This window comes from Capra hircus, chromosome 8 (assembly GCF_001704415.2).
Source record: "Capra hircus breed San Clemente chromosome 8, ASM170441v1, whole genome shotgun sequence".
In the NCBI taxonomy this organism is placed as follows: Eukaryota; Metazoa; Chordata; class Mammalia; order Artiodactyla; family Bovidae; genus Capra; species Capra hircus.
Window position 1 is genome coordinate 7427633 of NC_030815.1, and position 22331 is coordinate 7449963.

Here is a 22331-nt window from a genome sequence, read left to right on the forward strand (position 1 = left end):
CTGGAGAAGGGTACCAGCTACCCACTCCAGTACTCTTGCCTGGAGAATTCCATGAACAGAGGACTACTTAAAAAAAAAAAAATTCTCACATATCTGATAGGGACATTCTATTAAAGCTAACAGCCTTTTAAGGCTCTTCTGGGAAGCCTGCTGGTTCGATGTCTCCATCTCTGGCAGTGGTTTCTAGATCAATGAAATAAGGGAAAACCATCCTCTTCCCACAAGTAGGGATCGAGGCTTTGATACGCTGCGTCCTGTCCAGGGCGGCCCCGGGGAATTTCGCCAGGCGGGGTGAGGCCCCGAGGGCCGCCTGCAGTCCCCTTCTTCTCTGCAAGGGTCCCAGTGCGCCGGGGGTAGACAGGAGGAACTCAGAAAGCCTGCTCCCGGGCCCCGCGACGAGCCGGTGCCTGGAGATACGCCGGGTATAAGCAGAACCCCAGCGAAGCTTGGCGCGGGAGGACACGTGACGCTCCAGTAGGGGCGGGGAGTGGTGGTCACGTGACGAGTCAGCCGGGCACGGGGCGGGGCCCGGCGCTGTACTTAGCTCGCGGGCGGCTGCGGGCAGCTACGGCGGCTGCTCAGGCACCAGCATCAGCGGCTCCCCGGACACTCAGGCTGCAGGCCCAGGCCCTCGGCGGCGGCGGCGGAGCGCGGTGAGTGCGGGCGGGCGAGGGGATGCCGAAGCCGGCGTCCCGGGCCGTTGGAAGCGGGGACCCTCGGGGAGTCGGAGCCAGGCGAACCGAGCGGCATCGCGCCCTCCCGGACGTGGTTGTGATGAAAAAAGCAAGCTCTGCGCGCGGGCGGCCGGGCTGCACTGCCAGTCCGGGAAGCTCGTGCCCCGTCTCGGGCGCTGTTCGGACCCCGGGCCGGGTCACCCGACCCCACGGTCCGCCGTCTCCAGAGCCGGAGGCGGGGAGTTTGCCGGCGGACCCGAGGGAGGAGTCTGCGAGGAAGAGCTTGGCCTGGATCCCCGCTGACTTTGGAAAACCTCAGCCTGACTCCCCAGCCCCGTGTGAGCTTCTGTTCCTCGGTTTTCTTGGAAGATCGCTGAATTGATAGGAAATACCATCAACATCTGTCTTAGTTGTTTTCTTTCTGTAAATGATTTTCCTGGGCAACTTTCTGCACACAGTCACACAGTTCCAGGCACCCCAAAAGACAGGAACTGGGAAACAGGAACCTGGAACGGGGTGGGACCCACAGAAAGAGTTAAATCCACAGATGGAGGGAGGAGAAGCTAAGCAGAGGGAGGACAGGGGGCTTTAGGGCCCGGGGTGCCAGCCTCTTCCCTGGGAGTGTGAGGGGAGTGGAATGGCGGCCCCAGCCCTGCACTGCTAAGGAAGGGAGTCAGGCTTGGGCCCAGGGTGCTGTGGGAGCGGGGATGCAGGGCAGAGTCCCTGGGGCATCGCCTGCCCCTCCGCTGATGACTCTGGAGGTCTGGGAGAGGGAGCATTGTGAGGTGACTGAATCTGGGAGTCAGCCAGGCCGTTCTGGTAGATGTGAATTGGATTTGCTTGCTTTATGGGCCTTGGTCAACCCCTTCCCCAGGCACTGAGGAAGCTGATAGGCAGACACAGGGAGAAGGATAGGCCCCATATCCCTCTGAGACCCATACCCAGTTGGAGGGGTATGGGGTTCAAAGGGAGACCTAGCACCTTTGGTTACCTTGGAAAAACAACCCTTCAGGCGCCTTCACTAGGGGCATATCTGCCAAGGTACATCCATCCAGTTGAATCTTTAGATGCAGGGTGATAAGACAAAGAGCCTCAGCGGTGTGTCTGGATTGGTTAAAGGCTACTTTCCTTTTCTTCTCTCATAACGTTGTTAACTTCATGGAAGGTTGTTTCCTGTTGGCGCTGGTAATGGTAACCCTTAAGCTTTGTGGAGAAACAGGTTGGGCTGCCCCACTCTGTGGCTTTCCCAAAGAAGGTGCCCTGGATTCACTCAAATCTCTTAGGGGCATCTGTCCTAGAGCTGGGGTGCTGCCAAGTGGAAAGGTGCAGATCCCTTATCTGGGGGTTTCACAGGCCCAGGGGGAGGCAACTTGGACCAGACAAGAGCCCTGATACCAATTACCTCTGCTGCCGCTGGGTCAGGACAGCCCTTTTTCAGAAGGTGGAAGCCCTTTGTCTTCAGGAGGCACCTGCTCGTGTGTTGCTGACTCAGCAGCTTGAGCCGAGGCCCTCCTTATGGACTGGCTGTTTCCCCAACTGCTGGCCTTGGGAGTTGGGAGTAGGAAGTTGCATGCCTTTTAGGGCTTAAGATTTCTTTTGTTTCCACTGGCAGCTGCATTGGGGAGTGAAGGAAGAGTGCTTTCAGGTGAACCTGGGAAAGTTGGTTGGGTGGTTTTCTTAAATGTGGTGATGAGTTGTGATTGTGTTGAATATCCCCATCCTTGGGAGAGAAGGACTGAAATGTTTCGGGATGAGAACCCACAATGTCTGTTTGTTTTTGACAGTTTGGCAGAAGGAAAGTATTGGAAATATGAGAGGTTGAACTGTATGAAATGGTGATTTTTTGTAGGTCAAGGAGCATTGAGATCGGGCACCTTGATAGAGTTCAGTCTCGGGTGTAGGGTGGTCGGGGTTGACAGCAGGTTGATGGATCTAGCTGAGCAACATGCAGGTGTATGTTGGACTCACTGGGTATTGGGAGGCAGTTGTCGCTCTGCCCCTGGTCCTGGGTCTTCATTTTTCTTGGTTTACACTCAGTGCCCTGGGTCTTCATCTTTCTTGGTTAACACTTAGGGCCCACTCCAGAGCTGCTTAAGCCAGGTGCTTGAGAAATGACTCCTGAGTCCCTCCATGGCTGATATGTTCACCTTCTACCCTAGTTTGGGTAGGAGGGGGATCTAGGGATCAAACATCGTATAAATATTTGGCTTCAGTCTCTTTTTAAAGCCCAAGCCTCATCCCCACCTGCTTTCTGCCCTACCCACAGCTTCCTTGTCTCAGCCTTGTGTGTCTGGGTGGGGAGGAGGGTGGGTGGTGGAGTCAGGGCCTTCCCTCCTGGTCACAGGCCCCCTCTGCAGACAGCAACTTTCAGCTTCTTTTCTGCAAGTCTGTGTCTAGTTCCTAAGGGACATTGTAACTCCTGTCTGCTTTCTCTCCTCTCTGTCTCTCTCTATCTCTTTTTTTTTTTTTTGATGTGGACCATTTTTAAAGTCTTTATTGAGTGTGTTACAACATTGCTTCTGTTTTATGCTTTGGCTTTTGGGCCACTTAGGTATGTGGGATCTTAGCTCCCCAACCAACCAAGAATCTCAAATCCCTACCGCCTTGCATTGGAAGGCGAAGTCTTAATCACTGGACCGCCAGGAATGTCCCTGCTCTTCTCTTTCTAATTTTCCTGCATGATTTTTTTTTAATCCCTTTATTGTTCTTTTAATCCTTGTATCTGTGTCGATTTATGAATAATGTTATTGAAATGCATATGACTTTAATTATACCACATGTATCCTTTTCCAGTGGTGTCTGTGACATTGATTTACATTGATCCATACAGACCCAGTTCATTCATTTTAAACACACAGTGTATTTCTGTCCTGAGGGACAGTTAGGTGGGTTTTGCTTTTTCACTGTCCTCACAAGGCTACAGAATCCAGTCTCTCAGATAGTTGCACGGGTTTCTCTGGGGGAGAAGCAGAAGTTGGGAAGGTGCTCGGTCCTCAGGTGTGTGCACCATCTGTTTTCTAGATGGTAGTGCTGCCCACTGAAGCTTCACCAACGTAGTCTCAGGGCCTTGAGGGTTCTTGTTCCTCATATTTACCAACACTAGGTATTGCCAGATTTTGATTTCTGCCCATCTGATGTGTTTGAAAAGCTGTCCTTGTTTTAATTGGCACGGTTGGGAATTCCACTTTAATTCTTTGCCCTAGGAAATTGTTGATGAGGTTTTTCTATTTTGTTGTTGATCAGTGGTAATTTGTGGGCTTTAGTATGTTTGTCAACAGCTGAAACTTAAGAAGATTTCTTTTGATCCTAAGCTAGGCATCTGGACTTGTCTTCAGTTAGGTAATATTCTCTGTTGTTTTTAACTTTGAGGACACGTGTGGGTTCGGGGTACTAGCAGTCTGAATCTTCCACTTTACAGATGAGAAAACTGAGGCACCTGCAGGTTTGTGACATGAAGGGGGGGCGGGGCACACGTCACCCAGATGATTGTGGAGAAATCTCTCCAGTTCCATTTCTTGGCAGTTCTGTCCCCATCCAGGTACACCATCCAGAGCTTGCTCTCAGTCTTTTCTCAAGCTCCCAGGTCCCCTCACCTGGGAAACAAAAGCCTTAATCGGGACCAGGGGTCCTTTTCCAGCGTTACTGTGTTATGAATGCTGGGTGCTAGGAGGGATGTGCCTGCAGTCTGACTGTGGTTACATGTCTCTTACCTGGCCAGTAACTCACTCAGTGTGGCCATCAGGATAACCTAGAATTACCAGCAAGGGTACAGGAAGGAGGATGGGACAAATATCTAGATAGTGAAAGGACTCCATATAGAGCACAGTGAGACCAGCTATTCTGCCAAGAGACCCAGTGAGGCTGGGCTTCTCCATGACCTGCTGACCTGGAGTTGGGCAAGATATGTTCATTGGAACAAACAAGTCCCATGGCTTAGGGTTGAGGCTTTGTCACACATCCACGGGGAGCCTCCAGCCCCCTCCCCTTCTGCCTCTACTTTGCAGATATTTAGGGGGTGCTATGTTCTGGTGGTTAAGAGCAAAATAAACCATCATTTGGGCTCACCTGGTGGTGCAGTTGTAAAGAATCCACTCGTCAGTGCAGGAGACACTGGTTTGTTCCCTGGGTCAGGAAGATCTCCTGGAGGAGGAAATGGCAACCCACTCCAGTATTCTTGCCTGGAGAATCCCATGGACAGAGGAGCCTGGTGGGCTACAGTCCAGGGGGTCAAAAGAGTTGAGCAACTGAGCATGCAGGCACACACGCAAACCATCATTTGAGGAAGATCTTGATTCCTCCCCTGCAACCGCTGCCCACTGGGGTAAGTTTGAGGACAGAAGGAATTACCCTGGGGAGGGAGGAGTTAACCGGCCTGTGCACAGGGAGATGTGTTCTGTGAAAAACTGTCTCACGTGGTCCCTGAGAAACTGTTTTCCCGCGTGGCTGTAGGGCTGTCTGCTCCGAGCCAGGCGACACCCTGATGAGGGGCATGTATCTTCTCAGGGGCCCAGGCAGGGAAACCAGGACCACATAAGAGAGGTGAGGCCTTTCTGCTGCCTGCTTTTGTATCTGCTTATGTTTCTGTGCCCCCAGTGCCCAGCCAGCAGGGAGATGTCATCTAGCCTCAAGTTAAATTAGGGAGCTGCTGTGTTCCTGCTGGCTGGAGAGGCTTGGAACACTAATCTCATCTGAACCTTCAAGGATTTCTGAAAGCTTTTATAAAGTGGCCTCAAGGTCCTTCAGAATCCAGGCAGCATGCCCGTTTTATTGACTGAGACTGAGTGGGGACGAAGTGACCCCTTCAGCATCTCAGTAAGTCAGCATCTGAGTCTGGGAGCAAGCTGGCAAGCAAAAGCTTCTACAACTTTCCAGAACCTTGCCCAAATGGTCTTGCTTTTCAAAAAAACAACTTTTTTGACTGCCAAGGACCTTCCTGGGGGTCTGTTTTTTTAGGCCTGTTGGTTAGTGGCTCAGTCGTGTCCAAACTCTTTGCAACCCCATGGACTATAGCCCACCAGGCTCCACTGTCCATAGGATTTCCCAGGCAAAAATAGTGGAGTAGGTTGCCATTTCCTTCTCCAGGGGCTCTTCCTAAGCCAGGAATCGAACCTGCATTGGTGGGTGGATTCTTTAAGACTAAGCCACCTAGAAAGCCTGTTTTGGCCCTAGGCTAGTATTTTTCTACTCTTTGTAGGGTGCGAGCTGTTGTGACTGATCTTAACACGTTGCTGACTGGGAAATTTTTGCAGAAACTGACGCCCGTGACCATAGTGCATCTTTGGCCAATAGTGTGTTAAGTGATGTTCCATTTGCGGGCTCTGCAGCCACGCGGTTTCCAGGCACCAGGGGAGAGCAGCTTGGGGAAGCCACACTGCAGAACTTGGTGGGAATTAGTCACTCATTCCGGGCAGACGATTGGCAGATGGGGAGCAGGGTGAGTCCCCATGAGTGACCTAAAGAGCTTAGGTGGGTGAGGGTGGTGGGATCTCTCTCACGGCTCCTGGATCTCGTGGAGCCTGCAGTGAGGTGGTAGATGCCTTTTCTGGGTCTCGCAGCACTTGCTTGGGGGCATTCAGCTGCAGGGGGCCTGGCTCTAGGGGCCAGATAACCAGCTCATGTCTGGCTATCTTATCTCTTCAGCACTGAGGATGAAGACCAGCAACCCTTTCTGCTTGCCTTTTTTTTTTTTTAATGTATTTATTTCTAATTGAAGGATGATTGCTTTACAGTATTGCGTTGGTTTTTACCAAACATCAGCATAAATCAGCCATAGGTTTACCCATGTCCCCTCCCCCAGAACCTCCCTCCCACCTCCCTCCCCATCTCACCCTTCTAGGTTGTTACTGAGCTCCAGTTTGAATTCAAAGCAGCTGAACACATTTCTGTTAGGAACCAAGACATCCAACAGAAAGACCACATGGAGGCTATGATTCAGATTCAGAGAGGAGGGGGCCCAGGTGTCCTTCAGTTTAGTGAGAGCCCATTTGAAGTCAAGGCGCTTGCTGCTCCAGCATGGAGGTGTCGGTGAGCAGCTGGCATCCAGGGGACGCAAAGGGGTGCCTGGTTTTGTGTGGGTGCCCTGAAATGGCCCCACCTTCAAGGGTACAAGTGCTCATGGCGACAGCGAGAGGCAAGAGTGGTCTTTGTGGAAGAGAAAGAAACATGAGCTCTAACATGGTCCCACTGAACGTTCACAACCCTCCAAACCTCCTACCTTACCCCTACCTAGAGCCATTCTGCTGCATAAGAAACAGCCTCAATATGTAGCTATTGGCAGAGTGTAGGCACTCAGTTCTTTTAAGCCAACTGTGAAAGCCAAGTGTCAACAGTATTTGAGTGGCAGCAGTGGATAGGGCACTTCCCTGGTGGCTCAGTGGTAAAGAATCCGCCTGCTAATGCAGGAGACAGGGGTTCGATCCCTGGGTTGGCAAGATCCCCTAGAGAGGGAAATGGCAGCCCACTCCAGTATTCTTGCCGGGAAATCCCATGGACAGAGAATTCTGGAGGGCTACAGTCCTTGGGTTTGCAAAGAGTCAGACACGACTTAGAGACAAAACAACAGCAAGGGATAAGGAAGAGCAGAGGACCAGATGAAAGGCTGGTTGGACATGCATCCATCTTTTTCTGGATTAGCTGGTGGATTGCAGGTGGCCAATTTGGAAATTTCAGGTACATATGTCTTGCCTCCTTAGGATTTAGAATCCAGTCTGCAGAGAGCTCTTAACCATATAAGAAAGCTGTTTAAAAAATTGAGCTTGGGCTCTTGTCCTAAAGGCCTGTGTTCTATCAACATTTTTGTGCGCCTCCAACTCCACCAGCTCCCCATTCTCATGGAGGAACCCAGGGCAGAGGGTGCTTCTGTAAGCCCTGGGATGGCTATTTGCTCAGCTGTTTGCACAGCTGTAATCATGAATAAATGACTTCATGCATTTCAACACCAACAAAAATAAAACTAAATTAAAAAATAAACAAAAAATCAGGCTTGGCTACATGTCCCTGGGATGTCAGGACTCCTGTGTTCAGTCCCTTCCTTCCTTCCTGATCCCCAGTCCACGGAGCCCATAGCTGGCGGCAGGGAGGTGTGGCGAGCAGCTGTGCTTTTGGGGGAGGCTGGACACAAAAGTGCTCTGGGGGTCTGGAGCGGAAAGACAGGAGGCAGCCCTTATTTTTAAATGCTAGAGATTAGCTTGGAAAAGGGCCAGAGGGCGTAGTGGAGTGTGTGATCTGTCTTCCCAGGAAGTCAGCTGACCGAGGGCTGGGACTCACATCTGCCCACAGCTGCTTCTGCTCCGTCCACACCCTGACGTGGTCTTGTGACTTGCAGGTGTCATAATCCTGTATGGGAGCCCTCTTGCCTCAAAGTAAGGACTTTCTATTCTTCTCCCCGGTTTTTAAGGGGAAAAACACCCCCACAGAATGAGAAAAGGGAAATGTTTGCCCGAAAGAGGGGAAGTGAAAACTGGCTGTGTTCCGTGCTGAGGCCATGGCACCCCTAACAGCACAGCATGGGCCTCCAGCGGTTTGTGCGTAGTTCGTCCCTTGTTCACGGTGTCTGCGGAGGCCAGCACCTGCTGGAATGCAGTTGCCACTGCCCTGGACATCAGTCTGTCCCCTTGGGAGGAGAAACTTGACTCCGTATTCTCTGGGATCTCAGTAGCTTCGGGACGGCCAGAAAGGGAGGCCCACTGGGAGGTCAGCTGCAGTTAACACCTGTGTTAATGTCGGGCTCTTTGTGACGTGGATGTAGGTAGGTGGGTTTGTGTGAACTGGGCTTGTCTGGCACGGGCTGTGAATGGAGAAAGGAGAGAAGAGAAGAAGGAGGAGGCTTTGCTTGCCTTCTGACTGTGGCAGGCACCCTCCTTTCACTCTGGACTTCCACTGGGGGACACGAGTGGTCATTAGCCCCATGTTACAGGTGGTGAGACTGAGGCTAAGTGAAGGCAGGTGCACACTTAGGAAGTAAGTGGAATCCAGGTCTCCAGACTACACGCTTGGAGCTCATCCTTGAACTGCAACCCAGATGCTCTTATGTGATGCTGCCGCCCCAGTGGGCGAGTTGGGCCGGTGGTTCGTGCTTTGCTGCGATCCCCAGGTTCACGGGTCTCGTTCTCACTGAGGCCGGGGTTGAGCTGGGAGAACAGTTGATAGGAGCCAGGGAGTAGGACCCATAGAGCAGGAAAGCAGGGTGGGATCCTGGGCCTAGGCTGGGAGCTGCCCACGTTCCCTGCCACCAGGAAACCAGAGAAATCTTACATGTGATCCGGCTTGCATGGAAGCACCCCATTCTGCACACTGAGCAGCTGGCTGAGCCCCCGGGGTCCTGGGGACACTCTGCTTTGACACACAGGGAGCATCCACGAGGATGGCCTCTGGTTTCCTGGGGACCCAGCTGTGTTCCTGTGACCTGGACAGGCTGTGGTGAGGGCCGAGGGTGGCGACCCTTCCAGCTACGATTCTCATGGGCCTGTCGGCCAGGCCTCCAGCTGCAGGGGTGGGTCTGCATGCGGGGAGCACACACATCTTCTCAGGGCAGCATTGAGATGACAAGTGTAAGTCAGGGTATCAATAGGAACCTTCTTCTTCTCTGCTCAGAAGCCTTTTAAAAAGAAGCCCTGGAGAGCTCCTTTGTCCCTCCTGGCCCATGCGTGTACAGTGAAATATTTCCTAACAGTTTGGAGACTCCCTGACTCGGGGTCATGTGAGCAGCAGCCTTCCTGTGAGTCACTGAACATGGGAAGGCTAAGCGTTTTGAGCAGAAAGTCACTGGAGGGAAGGGTAAGCGTTTTGAGCAGAAAGTCACTGGAGGGAAGGCCTCTGACTGGAAATGCATCTCGGGCCTCATCAGAACATGTTGTTTCAGTTGGGTTGCTTTCGGGCTTTGGTAGCACCAGTATTATTCCTCCTACAGGAACAAAACTTAGCATATAGCATGTTCACTCCAGAAAAAATAATAAAAAAAAAAAAAGAGGGAAGGCTCTATAGTGAACGTGGGCTTCCTAGTGGCTCAGTGGTAAAGAATCTGCCTGCCAGTGTTGGAGGCTTCGGGGCTGTGGGTTTGATCCTTGGGTTGGGAAGATCCCCTGGAGGAGGAAATGGCAACAGACTCCAGTATTCTTGCCTGAAGAGTCCCATGGACAGAGGAGCCTGGCGGGCTGCAGTCTGTGGGGTCTCGGAGTTGGACACGACTGAGCATGCACACGTATAGCGCATGTAAGCAGTTATGTGTGAGTATGGTTTTCTTGACATTTTGCATGTAGTGACAGGAATAAACATGTACGTGGGTTGAGGGCTCACACTTGCCATGACTCACCTGCTCCTTTGCTTTCTTTCACTTACTGTATGTGTGTGTATATATATATACACACACACACACACACATATATGTTATTATCAGTACAATGTGGTTCACTTCCACAGGTTCATTTCTTAATGGCTGCTTTTGTAGTTCATTATTTAACCATTTACCACAACTTAACAGCTACTGTTACAGATGCTTTCTTTTTGGTCTTCTGTGAACACCAAGAATGTTTAGTGAATACCCATGTACCGGTGTCTTGATGTTTTGAGGCTTGTGGGATACATTTCTAAAGCTCAGATTGCTGAGTCAAAGGGTGTGTGGACTGAGGAGCTGATAGAGGCTGGGCGGTACCTACTGATGGGTAAACAGCAGCAGCAGCATCTCCCCACCTCTAACCCCGGTGGAAAATGATCACACTGCAGCTTCTGCCAGTGTGGTGGAAGATAAATGCCTCTTCGATGAGCATCTTTAGATACCTGTTGGCCTTCTGTAGCTCTGTTTCTGTGCATGAACTGTGTATATCGTTTGGCTGGTTTTCTATTATGCTGCTTCTGTTCTGACTTTGGGTCCTTTGCTTATTAGGGAAACAAAGCCTTAAGTATATGTAAGGGCTGTTTTTCGTCTGTCACTTTGCTTTTTGTTTTTTATTTTGTTATTTTTTTTTCTAGAAGGGAGGCTTTACTTTCATGTAATCGAACATTTTCCCCTTAAGGGCTCTGTTTTATGGCAATCTTAGGCATTCCTCACTCCAATATTATGCTTGTTTTGATAACCGTAAAGATTATCTTATTTTTGGTTCTGCTGGTTCTCTGCTTTCTTTTGTTTTGGCAAGCAGGGGCTACTCTCTAGCTGTGGCACATGGGCTCAGCATTTGCAGTCTCTGGGCTCTAGAGCGAAGGCTCAATAGTTGGGGCACACAGGCTTGGTTGCTCTGAGGCATATGGGATCTTCCCAAATCAGGGATTGAACCTGCGTCTCCTGCGTTGGCAGGCAGATTCCTTATCCCTGAGCCACCAGGGTTGTCCTAATATTACTTTTTTTAAGTGTGCTTATTTTCTCACACAACTTCTGTGTTTTTATGTAAGACCTTTGTCCCATGTAGCATTTGTGTGTGTGTGTAAGAACTTGAGGGTAAAGATTCAGTCTCACTGTTTTTCTGTTTTGTAAATGCACAACCAGGTGTGCAAACACCATCCCCTGAGATGTGTGTTTCCTCCCCCGCCTCTGCCACACAGAGGCTATGCCTCCAAGTGGCCTGTTGTATTGATGGACCCCTTCCTGAGCTGGCATCCCCCAGGGTTTATCATACCTTTGCCACCCCAGGGGTTCAGGCCTCCGTCACTGCTGTTTTCTAGAACTGCCTGGCCAGCCTCACACATGGATTCTTCCCAGTGGCTTGTTGCTTAAGCAACAGATAAATTTAGATTTGTTTTTGCTTAAATATAATTCACTGTGTGGGAGGCAGCGTGTTCAGCGCTGTCGCCCACGTCACACACACACACGCACACTCACTGAGAGGGCATCTCCCCAGGCCCGGCGGTGCTGTGGCACCTGGGTCATATTTCTTGCTCTCATCAGAGCCTCTTGCCTAAGAGTGTGACTCAGAGGCCTAGCTAGAACTCGCCTGTCTCTTGACCTGCAGGCCAGTCCAGGATCTGAGGCCGTGGTGGTAATGGGATGGCTTGCCTTCTCGGGAGCCCCGTCTCTGAAGCACAGTCCTCGTCCGACTGGCAAAACCACAGGTAGTCCCAGGAGACCTGTGCCACCGGCTAAACCAGCTCTAGGCCACGGCTCTCAAAAAAGGCATGCGGAGCTGGAGGTGGACTTGTGTTTGCTTGTGTGTTCAAAATGTGGCTCGTGAGATTTATCTTCGGTCTCCTTTTTTCTCTCTCACTGGGCTTCCAGTTGAGACGTGATCACAGGGGAAGGTGTTTACTCTTTGGGAGCTCAAACCTGAGAACAGTCCCAAACGTTGCTCCAGTAGTGCGTGGCGAGGCAGGTTGGCCGCAGCAGCAGGGGCCGTGGACTTGACTTTGCCTGAAGATTCGGCTTTATCTGTTTGTTTGGGATGGGCTTGTTGGCATAGCTTGTCACCTGGGCCCTGGGGTGGGTTCTGACAGACAGCAGGCTGCCTTTGCCCCAACCTCATAGCTCACGAGATAGTTGGTTCACAAACCATGCAGTGACCAGCACCATTTCAGACGGTGAGCCCTTACCTGGCCCTTTGGTGACTTAAGTGGCACGGTGTCCTGCCCACATCGGTGGGGCCTATGCGTATGGCACAGCCCTTCCTTGGCTTGCTGTCTTGTATTCCTGGACCACACAGTCTCTCTTAGCCATTCAGGTAGCTGCAGCAGAATGCCACAGACAGTGGCTTCCAGACAAACTTACTGCTCTCAGTTCTGGAGACTGGGAGTCCAAGATCAGGGGCCAGTGTGGTCCACTGAGGTCACCCTGCCTGGTCAGACTGCCCTGTGTCCTCACATGGAGGAAGAGGCAAGGGAGCTCTGTAGCATCTTTTTCACAATCAGGGCACTAATCCCACTCATAGGGGCTCCACCCTCATGACCTTACCATTCCCCCGAAGGCCCCGCCTCCTGACACCATCACCTTCTGGGGTAGGGTTGCAACTTGAGTTTGTGGGCAGGGGACACATTCAGTCCATCGTGCGGTCCTGTGTGCTGTGAGCACGGGCTGGGGCTCTGAGACAAGGCATGAGAGCCCACAGGTGCCAAGGTCCCTGCAGGCACTCTGCCGACACCCTGGTTCTGGAAGGGGAAACCAAGGAGCACGAGGGGGCAGACGGCGGAGAGAGGATGGGATGAGGCCCCCAGAACAGTGCATCCTGAGGTGACGCCTTGTGTGTGTCGAGCACTTGAACTGAAGGAAGAAACATACTGATGTCTTGTGTCCTTTCCTCTCCAGGTGAATCTCCGATCCAGTTTTCAAAATGTGGCAGCTCTTGGCCACCCTCAGTTGCCTGCTGGTGCTGACCAGTGCCCGGAGCAGCCTGCATTTCCCACCTCTGTCTGATGAGATGGTCAACTATGTTAACAAGCAAAACACCACTTGGAAGGTGGGCTGGGGGCCCCCGCTGTGTGTTCTGACTCCTGAGGGAGGGGCTGCAGCTGTGGCCCAGGGGCTGGTGTGTCCTGGACAGCTGATCTGATTCATGGTCCTGGCTTGCGTAGGCCCGTGCCCACTGCCCTGTCCCCTTCCTTGTGTGTGTGTGTGTGTTGTCTGTGTGTGTGAGAGTATGAGTACGAGTGTGTGCAGCTCCGTGAGGGGGTAAACCAGCTCCCGTGGAGCTCACAGCTGGGGTGATGTGATTAGGGTACTAGCGTGGCCAGGTTCTGGTCGAGGTCCTTTCCTAGGTGGCAAGTGGTGACTTCTTGTGTCCTTACCTGGCCTGAGGAGCAAGCTTGATCCCTGGGGTCTCCTTATAAAAGGGCACTACACCCTCATGACCCGATCATCTCTAAAGGCCCCCACTGGGTAACAGCATCACAGTGGGGTTCGGTTTCAACATGAATTGTGGGGGAAGAGACATCATTCTGAAGCAGTGCCCCAGCACCCTTGCTCTATGGGGTTGAGGGGACCCCTGGCCTTGTCAGGCCCTGTGTGGGTGGTGTGCACATGCCACACCCCCAGCCCCCCCAAGTTGGTGGGTGACTGCTCTGGGTGGGGCTCTTTTCCAGGCTGGACACAACTTCTACAACGTGGACCTGAGCTACGTGAAGAAGCTGTGTGGTGCCATCCTGGGTGGGCCCAAGCTGCCCCAGAGGTGCGTACCCACTCCTGGGTAGGGCACCTGGCTACACCAGGACTGCTGCCATGCGGGCAGAGATTATGCTTGGCACAGGGGCAAGGGGGAGACAGAGGCCTCACTCACCCTGCCCCCCCGCCCTGAGCTTCAGGGACCCTGCCTGAGGCACAGGGCCGCCTCCCAGCACCAGAGTTTCCTCCTGTGCTTCTCAGGGGTCCCAGCTGCAGAGGGCGAGGCCTCAGGTCTGAATGGTCTTGAATAAGGAAAATCTGAAAAAAAACATGTGATCTGCCATTAATGTTTTATTTTTCTGGAAAGGTCTGCATTTTCACGCAGATACTTCTTGAAGGAAGCATTAGAACAATCTGTGAGGCTGGGATAGTTAAGTGATGGGACCATTGTTGTGAAGATGTTTGAAAAATGATGGACATCTGGCAGATGCTGATTCAGGGTGGCGTGGGGAAAGCAAGAGATGTGATTATCTGGACCCTGAGGTTAAAACCCTTCAAAAATCTGCATAAAATAGGTTTAGGCAGAAGTAAACAGAATGGTAGGTTGTTTGGAGGAGTAGAACCCAGGTTTGTTTTCATCAGGCTCCAAGTGGGAAGTTCCCTGGCGGTGCAGAGGTTAGGACTCCATGCTATCACTCCTGAGGGCATGGTTTCAATCCCAGGTCGGGGAACCAGCATCCTGCATGCTGCATGGCGCAGCAAAAAAAAGAAAAAATTTAATAAAATTCCAAGGGGTGTCCTTGTACATGGCCCCCTCCACACATCTTGATGCTTCTCCCTGCCAAGTGACAGCCCAGGCCACAGGGTTGGGGGTGCGGACTGTAAGGTGACTACTTGAGATGAAGACCTTTCGTTTTTCAGAGACGCATTTGCTGCAGATATGGTTCTGCCTGACAGCTTCGATGCCCGGGAACAGTGGCCAAACTGCCCAACCATCAAAGAGATCAGAGACCAGGGATCCTGTGGCTCCTGCTGGGTGAGGCCCTGCTGGCCAGAAGGGAGGGTTGGGGCGAGGAGCTGAGGAAGGGTGGGATCAACCAGGGGATCTAAGGTTTGACAGGTTGAGTCTAGGCAAGTCACATAAACTTCTCGAGGCTCAGTCTCCCCTAGTGTAAAGGAAAGATTCCTGGCGGTCGTGAATCATTGCAGGACCAGGTGGAAGAATTGACAGGCAGAGTGTCCTGTACAAGGCATGCCCCACATATGGGTTGTGAAGCAGTTTTGATTTCTGCTGAACACCCTGTCGTGGGCCATCAGCAGACACCATTAGCTTTGACCCCTGCTCTGCCTGGCTACAGTCCAAAGGTCACGCAGAGCTGGACACGACTAAAGCGACTTAGCACGCACGCGCTGCTTCATGAAGTAGCAGTGCATCTGTGCCAATGAGCTGTCTTAACTGTGCTTGTGTGGGTAAAATACGTGATATAAATGTCGCTATCTCAGTCATTCAGTGTGCCAGCCAGTGGCATTGGGTTCATTCCCAATGCTGTGCAGCCATCACCACCTGCGTCCACAGAACCCGTCACCTTGGAGAGCTGAGACTCCATCCCCACAAGACAAACTCCTGCTTGCCTCCACCAGTCCCCAGCCACCACTCTTCTGCTTTCTGTTTCTCATGACTTTTATTTTTTTTCTTTTAATTTTTGGTGGAGTGATGGCTCAGATAATAAAGAATCTGCCTGCAGTGTGGGAGACCCATCAATCCCTGGGTCAAGAAGCTCCACTGGAGAAGGAAATGGCTACCCACTCCAGTATTCTTGCCTGGAGAATCGCAGGGACAGGAGAATCCCAGGACAGGCTACAGTCTATGGGGTTGCAAGGAGTTGGACACGACTGAACACACATACACAAAATTGCTTTACAAGGTTGTGTTAGTTTTCACTGTACAGCAAAGTGAATCAGCTACATATACTCCCCGATTTTTGGATTTCCTTCTGATTTAGGTCACCACAGAGCACTTAGTAAAGTTCCCTGTGCTATGATTTTTCTGTTTTTTTTTTTTTTTTAAATCAGTGAATCAGCTTATTATAGAGTGACTCACAGGGTAGGATCTGGATGGGGGATATGAGTGGGGGCAAGAGTCCAGAAGCATTTGCAGCTGCACTCCACACCACTGAGGAGGCTCTGGACTTTTATAGCTAACCTAGGGTATGGGGGTGGGTAGTTAGAAGCTTGAAAATGGGAAGTACATTCTTAAGTCAAGATTCATGAATGGTAACTAGGCATTATGTCAGCGAAAGTTTTCATCATTGTTTGGGGACTAACAGAACATAGAGGCTACATGGTCCTAATGATTATGAAACAAATCTGTTAAATACTAAAGCCTTTGATGACATAGAAGTGATTCACTGCATCGTGCAGTCAAGGTATATCAGCAAAAGGACCAGAGAAACTGTAGGGTCCCAAGATGGCATCAGTTATGCTAACAGTCGTACAGTCCACCCCTGACTTTTTTATTTTGGGGAGGGGAGCTCTTATGATATTAACTAGTCTGGGTACCTCATATAAGAGGCATCATAACAGTATTTGTCCTTTGTGCAAGCTATACTTTTATGTTAAAAATCCAAAAACTGCATGTTTCAGAATGCCCAGATAGAGGTCTGGGGTGAACTGGTCTCTTGCTTTAAAGCCCAGCTTGAGCCCCAGGATCCCCAGCTGCCTTGAGGGAAACAAGCCACCAGAAAGGCCCGAGGTGTCAGCTGTGGTCTCCTGGGTGTGCGGGCTGGAGGGACCGCAGCGCGGAGTGGGGCTCACCTCGGGGGGCCTTGTTCCTGCAGGCGTTCGGGGCTGTGGAAGCCATTTCTGACCGGATCTGCATCCACAGCAAGGGGCGTGTCAACGTGGAGGTGTCTGCTGAGGACATGCTGACCTGCTGTGGCAGCGAGTGTGGGGATGGGTGAGCGGGAGCCCCTGGGAGCTTCCTCAGGAGACCTGTGGGTAGACGTGGACTGGAGGGCTCCCTGTAGGGGACAGGCATGATACTCCCTCGGACTGGACGATGTCTCTACTGAGACACAATGGGGCCCCAGGGCATCTGGAAGCCAGCCCTGGGAGATACTGCTTTTAGGAGGCTCCTGAAACTAGGCTGGGCCCCCAACAGGGCTGGACTGGGGTTGGGTCGGGGGAAAACAGATGTTCCTGGTTTAGTTTCTGGGTTTTATTGTGCTTCTTCTCCTTTCCTTTTTCTCGGGGAACAGCTTGGGGCCTGTCTTCTTCTCTGTACCTGAGGTTTGATGGATTCCTAGATAAGCCACATTAGGGACACAGCTCCCTGTTTTCTGCCAGTTCTGGCCTTGGTTTTGCAACAGTGGTTCTCAGATGTGGCTGCAGATTAGAAAAACCTGGGGCCTGAAAAGAAAGTAAAAAGGGAGTGTGTAGGTCTCAGCCCACAGCAATGAAATCCCTGGAATTGGTATTTGTAACATAGCCCCAGGGATTATCATGTGCTGCCCTTTGAGAACCCCTGTGCAGAGAGAAGACACAGCCTCCTGGTGAGCACATGATTCAGAAAGTATTTCTGATTATGAAAGTACTTTGTGGGCAGTCCTGGGTGATTCCCAGCAGGAAGTGACTATCAGGAGGAGAATTGGGGAATTTTGGGGATCTGGGAGAACCGACAGGCCAGCTGCTGAGGCGTTGATGGGTGCAGTGGGTGGTGGTCTGGGAGCAGCCAGGACAGTTCTCACACTGTTTAATGAGTGGCTCTTTTCTCAGCTGTAACGGTGGCTTCCCCTCTGGAGCCTGGAACTTCTGGACAAAGAAAGGCTTAGTGTCCGGGGGCCTCTATGACTCGCATGTAGGTGAGTGTCTGCCTTTAAATCCCATCCAGCCAGATGGATTTTATAAGCAGGAGTAATAGTGGTCTCATTTTCTCCTATTAAGTGAAGATCAGGGTTGAGGGTACATTGAACGCTGGGCTGAAAACTCAGGTAGAAGCCAGGGCAGCTCTGTGTACACAGAGTCAGCAACTGGACGAGGGCAGTGTTGGCGCCACAGACTCTGGGTGACTTCTGTTCTCATGAGCTATCGCCCTGATTCTTCTCTCTGGCCTCTGAGGGGCTTCCTGCTGACACCCACCTTTCTCCTTGGCCCCCCAGGTTGCAGACCGTACTCCATCCCTCCCTGTGAGCACCATGTGAACGGCTCCCGGCCCCCGTGCACCGGTGAGGGGGACACCCCCAAGTGCAGCAAGATCTGTGAGCCTGGCTACAGCCCGTCCTACAAAGACGACAAGCATTTTGGTAAGTGGGATGGGCGACCCCCGCCCCTGGGCCCAGGAAAGCTGAAGGAGGAGGCCAGGCATTGGAGTCATCGGTCAGGAGAAGCGATGCGGTTAGTGCCTCTGATGGGAGGGAGCAGCACAGTGTTCTCTGCGTGTCTCCACCCTGAACGGAGTCTTAGACCCTCAGTCTCAGAAGGAAGAGACCAAACCCCTCAGTCACGGGGGAGTAATCTGGCCTAGGAGCCTTCTGCTCCTGCCCTGCTTCCAGGGCCTCATGCTTACTGTGCACGCATGCACACACACCAAGGTCCTTACTGTGCACACACACCAAGGTCCTGCCTGCTGGAACCCCATGAATCGTGGAGTGGCTCACCCCCTGCCGGAGGCGCCTGCCCAACTTGGTTGGTTTCTTTGCAGGATGCAGTTCCTACAGCGTCTCCAGCAACGAGAAGGAGATCATGGCAGAGATCTACAAAAATGGCCCAGTCGAGGGGGCCTTCTCTGTGTACTCGGACTTCCTGCTATACAAGTCTGGTGTGTATCCCCCCCAACCCCACTGACGGCACCCGGGGAGGCAGGTATGGGTTCCTGGCTGGCAGGACGTCCTGGGGGTGCGCTGGGCCTCCAGCAGTGCTGCGTGCCACATGCTGCTGGCCACTCTCTCAGCCCCTCGCACCCGCCCTCTCCATGGCCAACACCTGCTCTTCCCAAGCGTCTCCTACTTTCTGCTCCTTCTGGAGCCGCTGGCCCCATCTCTCCAGCTCCATCACTTCCCCAGCACGTGCGCAGGTTTCCCGTGTCTGCACTGAGTGACCTCCTCCGTCATCTTTGTCTTGACAAAGTCTTAGCCTTGTGCCCAGCCCCCAGTGGGTGAGGAAACAGAGAGCACCTTCCTGTGGGGACTCAAAGGGGGAAGGGGGCAGGATGGTCCCCACCCAAGAGCTGTCTTAGAAATCCCCCGTTCAGACAAACAGTCTGTGCTGAGGACTTTTGTCTCATTTTGTATTCTGCTTGTTCAAAAACTCAAAGCTCTCCAGTCATTTGAAAAAAAAAAAAAAAAAGACCAAGTTGCCTGGTGAGAAAAAAATTTTAAACCTGGCAATTCTTAACTTCCACCAGTGTTATAAAAGAGAACACATTTCCGACTGGACAGTCATTCATCAGTAACCTGGTGGTCCTCTGAGCACCTTAGCGGGTATCTCTTCCAATCAGTCAGACTCGCAGCTGCCAGCCCAGCCCTCTTCCTAGCACCCAGTTTGCCTGGTGTGCCCCAGGCTAGCAATTTAAAGCTCCCAAGCCACAGAATGCCTTTGACAAGTCATTGCATGGAGTCCTAGTATGTAAGAAAAAGAATCGTTGCTATTTTAATGTGTCAGAGTTTCTAACTTAAAAGGCAGCCAACAAGCACATTGTATTGCACTCCATCTTAATATTTATCCCCCATGTTCAAGTATGCTGGGCTTCAAAAATATATTTAAATAATTCCCAGATGTTATGGGAATCCCTGGAGTCTTCCCATGAAACACCAGGGCCCGTCCTTTCCCCTGGCTCCATCTGTCCTTTGTGGGGTTGGCCACCTGAGCGGGTGGGCTGCTGTGGGAGACCAGCGGTGCCCAGGCTGAGCCTGAAGGGCCTTGTCCTCCCCTTCAGGGGTGTACCAGCACGTCTCCGGAGAGATGATGGGAGGCCACGCCATCCGCATCCTAGGCTGGGGAGTGGAGAACGACACCCCCTACTGGCTGGTCGGCAACTCCTGGAACACTGATTGGGGTGACAAAGGTGAGCACAGTGCCCGCTAAGAGGGCACCCACAGTGGGCATCGTGTCCGCCAGCTGTGCTGGGGCTTCCCCTTGCCACAAGGGCAGCCTCTGATCCCAAGAGGTGTGTGGATGGGGGCATAGCCTCAAGCCAGATGTGCTCATCCTGGTTCCTCAGGGCAACAGGTGCAGGGGGCAGGGGGCCATACCGTCCAGAAGTCTGATACAGGACTGAGTGGGAGGTTAAGTGGAAGCCCGCTGATCACCTTGTGTGCCAGTTGGTGACAGCTTTGGGGCTGGTTCGTGACTTCCATTCCCCCGTCTTTCAGGGGTGGGTCTGTGGCTTCCCAGGTGGCTCAGTGGTAAAGAATTCGCCTGCTGATTCAGGAGACACAGGAGATGTGGTTTTGATCCCTGGGTCGGGAAGATCCCTTGGAGAAGGGAACGGCAACCCACTCCAGTATTCTTGCGTGGGAAATCTCATGCACAGATGAGCCTGGTGGGCTATAGTCCATGGGATCACAGAGTCAAACATGACTGAGCATGCACGCTAGGTATGTCGGCAAAGGTCACAATCCAAGCAGACTAAATGCGCCTTACTCCTGCTTTCCAGGCTTTTTCAAAATCCTCAGAGGACAGGACCACTGTGGAATCGAGTCGGAAATTGTGGCTGGAATGCCGTGCACTCATCAGTACTAGAAGATCTGATCTGCGTGAGGGGTCTGTCTGCTGACCCAGGGCCAGTTTTCCCCTAAATACAGCCACTTGGACTGGGGCTGAGGTGGAGGGGTTGGGGGGGTGTTAGGATGTCTTTTATTTTTTGAATTATGATAAGATATAAGGGATTTTAGGCAGGGTCTGAAGAAGACTGGGTTGGGCCAAGCTGTGTGTCTGCCATCGGGTCTGTCTTCCAGGGACACACAGCCAGGCCTGCCCAGGGACAGACTGCTGCCCCAACGCAAACACACAGACACACAAGCCACTGCCGCAGCAAGGCAGACCTTTCCCTGTAGACGAACTGTGTAGTGCCTGCTGCCCCTGCTTCTGCCCTGACCACTTCTGTATTGCCCCCCACCCCGACCTCTGCATCACCAGGGAGCGAGACCGTGAAGGGTTTGTAGTTTCCGAGAGTGGAAAGCAGAGTTCCTAGTTAGGTCCCTGCACAAGCAGGCAGCTTTCTGGATCTGGAGTAGGACAGACCTGAGAAGAGACAGTGGGGCAGCCCTTTGGAGAAAGCCCTATTGTTCTCCCAGGTCCCCCGCATCTGTCGAGCTTCGCAGCACGGCTCACCCCCTCTGGTCCTGTCCTTGCTGTGATCCTTTTTCTTTTTGTGCACCTCGGCTAATCATGTGAATGAGATGGAAGAGCTGTACTACTTGTATGGATTGTCTCCTTCAAACTAGGCGGTTGTGACTTGACTGACCTTGCTGCCCTCTAATCCACAGCGAAACTAGTTTGGCAGGAAGCCAACTTGTACCTTTCACAATCACTGCTTCCCCCTGTTAAACACAAGGAATGCCTGCCAATAAAAAGCCTCTCCTTCCGCGTGAAGCCTGCATTCTGGTGGCAGCTCCAGGGTTGTGTGTCACTGTGGACTTCTAGCTGCTGTCTCTCCTCATCCCCTAGAAAGAATCGTGTTCCCATGAATCTGGGTGCCCTTGAACCTCTAACCGGGAATGTCTTGCCTCAGTTGAGTGGAACCAAATAAACACCTAATTTTAACTACATTGCTGCTGCTGTACTTTCAAACCATGGTGCCTCATCTCTTATTTTCCTGTTATTCTCATCAGCCCTCTTCTGTTGATTGAGCAGCTCTGTCCCTGTTTTATTGAGGGAAGAACGTTTACCTCTCTCACCAACCATACACCAGCAGTGACCTGAGGAGTCCGCAGGCGTGCGTGGTGGTGGTATAACCAGCCCTTCTACAAGGCCAGCGTCCTGGGGCCCTCCAGCGTTGGAACTGGGTGGAGGCCGAGTCCACGTGTGGTTTTATGAGCTCCTGTTCTCTTGGATTTACATGGCTGGTTAAGAATTATTTATTTCTGGAGTTCCCTGGTAGCGCAGTGACTGAGACCGTGTTCCCAGTGCAGGGGCCCAGTTCAGTCCCTGCAGGTAACTAGATCCCACATGCTGCAACTAATATCCAGTGCAGCCAAATAAGTTTTTTTTAAATTACATATTCCTTTGTATTCTTTTGCACTGTCCTAGATAACACGCAGGAACAGTTTCAGTTCAGTCGTGTCCCGACTCTGCGACCCCATGAACCGCAGCACGCCAGGCCTCCCTGTCCATCACCAACTCCCGGAGTTTACCCAAACTCATGTCCATTGAGTCGGTGATGCCATCCAACCATCTCATCCTGTCATCCTCTTCTCCTCCTGGCCCCGATCTTTCCCAACATCACAGGAACATACATACACAAAGGAAGGACTCCAGTTCTTAAGGGATCAGGAGGCCATTAGAATTGGCAACATCCACCCCTCTCCCGCCATCACTGCCATCACTGGCCTGTTGATACCACAGCTCACTTCCCTTCCACGACTGGGGGCTGGACCAGTGCTCTTCTGAGAAGCGGGGAGGTTGGACTTTGGATGTGCCTCAGA

The 22331-nt window shown here is 52.1% G+C and overlaps 1 protein-coding gene across 3 annotated transcripts; it reads left to right on the top strand.

Annotated features, from left to right (window-relative positions):
- On the top strand, nucleotides 516–21455 carry CTSB (cathepsin B). Of its 3 annotated transcripts, XM_018051778.1 has the most exons (10): nucleotides 516–653; nucleotides 12898–13048; nucleotides 13671–13756; nucleotides 14611–14725; nucleotides 16527–16645; nucleotides 17464–17549; nucleotides 17847–17990; nucleotides 18389–18505; nucleotides 19622–19750; nucleotides 20342–21455. In XM_018051778.1, exons 2-10 carry the CDS (start codon nucleotides 12923–12925, stop codon nucleotides 20425–20427), a joined length of 1008 nt encoding a protein of 335 aa, XP_017907267.1. In that variant the 5' UTR covers nucleotides 516–653; nucleotides 12898–12922; the 3' UTR covers nucleotides 20428–21455.

Excerpts from the sequence above, each read along its gene's own strand:
- CTSB (XM_018051778.1), top strand. The coding sequence starts at position 12,923 with ATGTGGCAGCTCTTGGCCACCCTCAGTTGCCTGCTGGTGCTGACCAGT. Across the intron at positions 13,049-13,670 it reads AGCAAAACACCACTTGGAAG|GCTGGACACAACTTCTACAA; the intron begins GTGGGCTGGGGG and ends GCTCTTTTCCAG. Across the intron at positions 19,751-20,341 it reads CACTGATTGGGGTGACAAAG|GCTTTTTCAAAATCCTCAGA; the intron begins GTGAGCACAGTG and ends CCTGCTTTCCAG.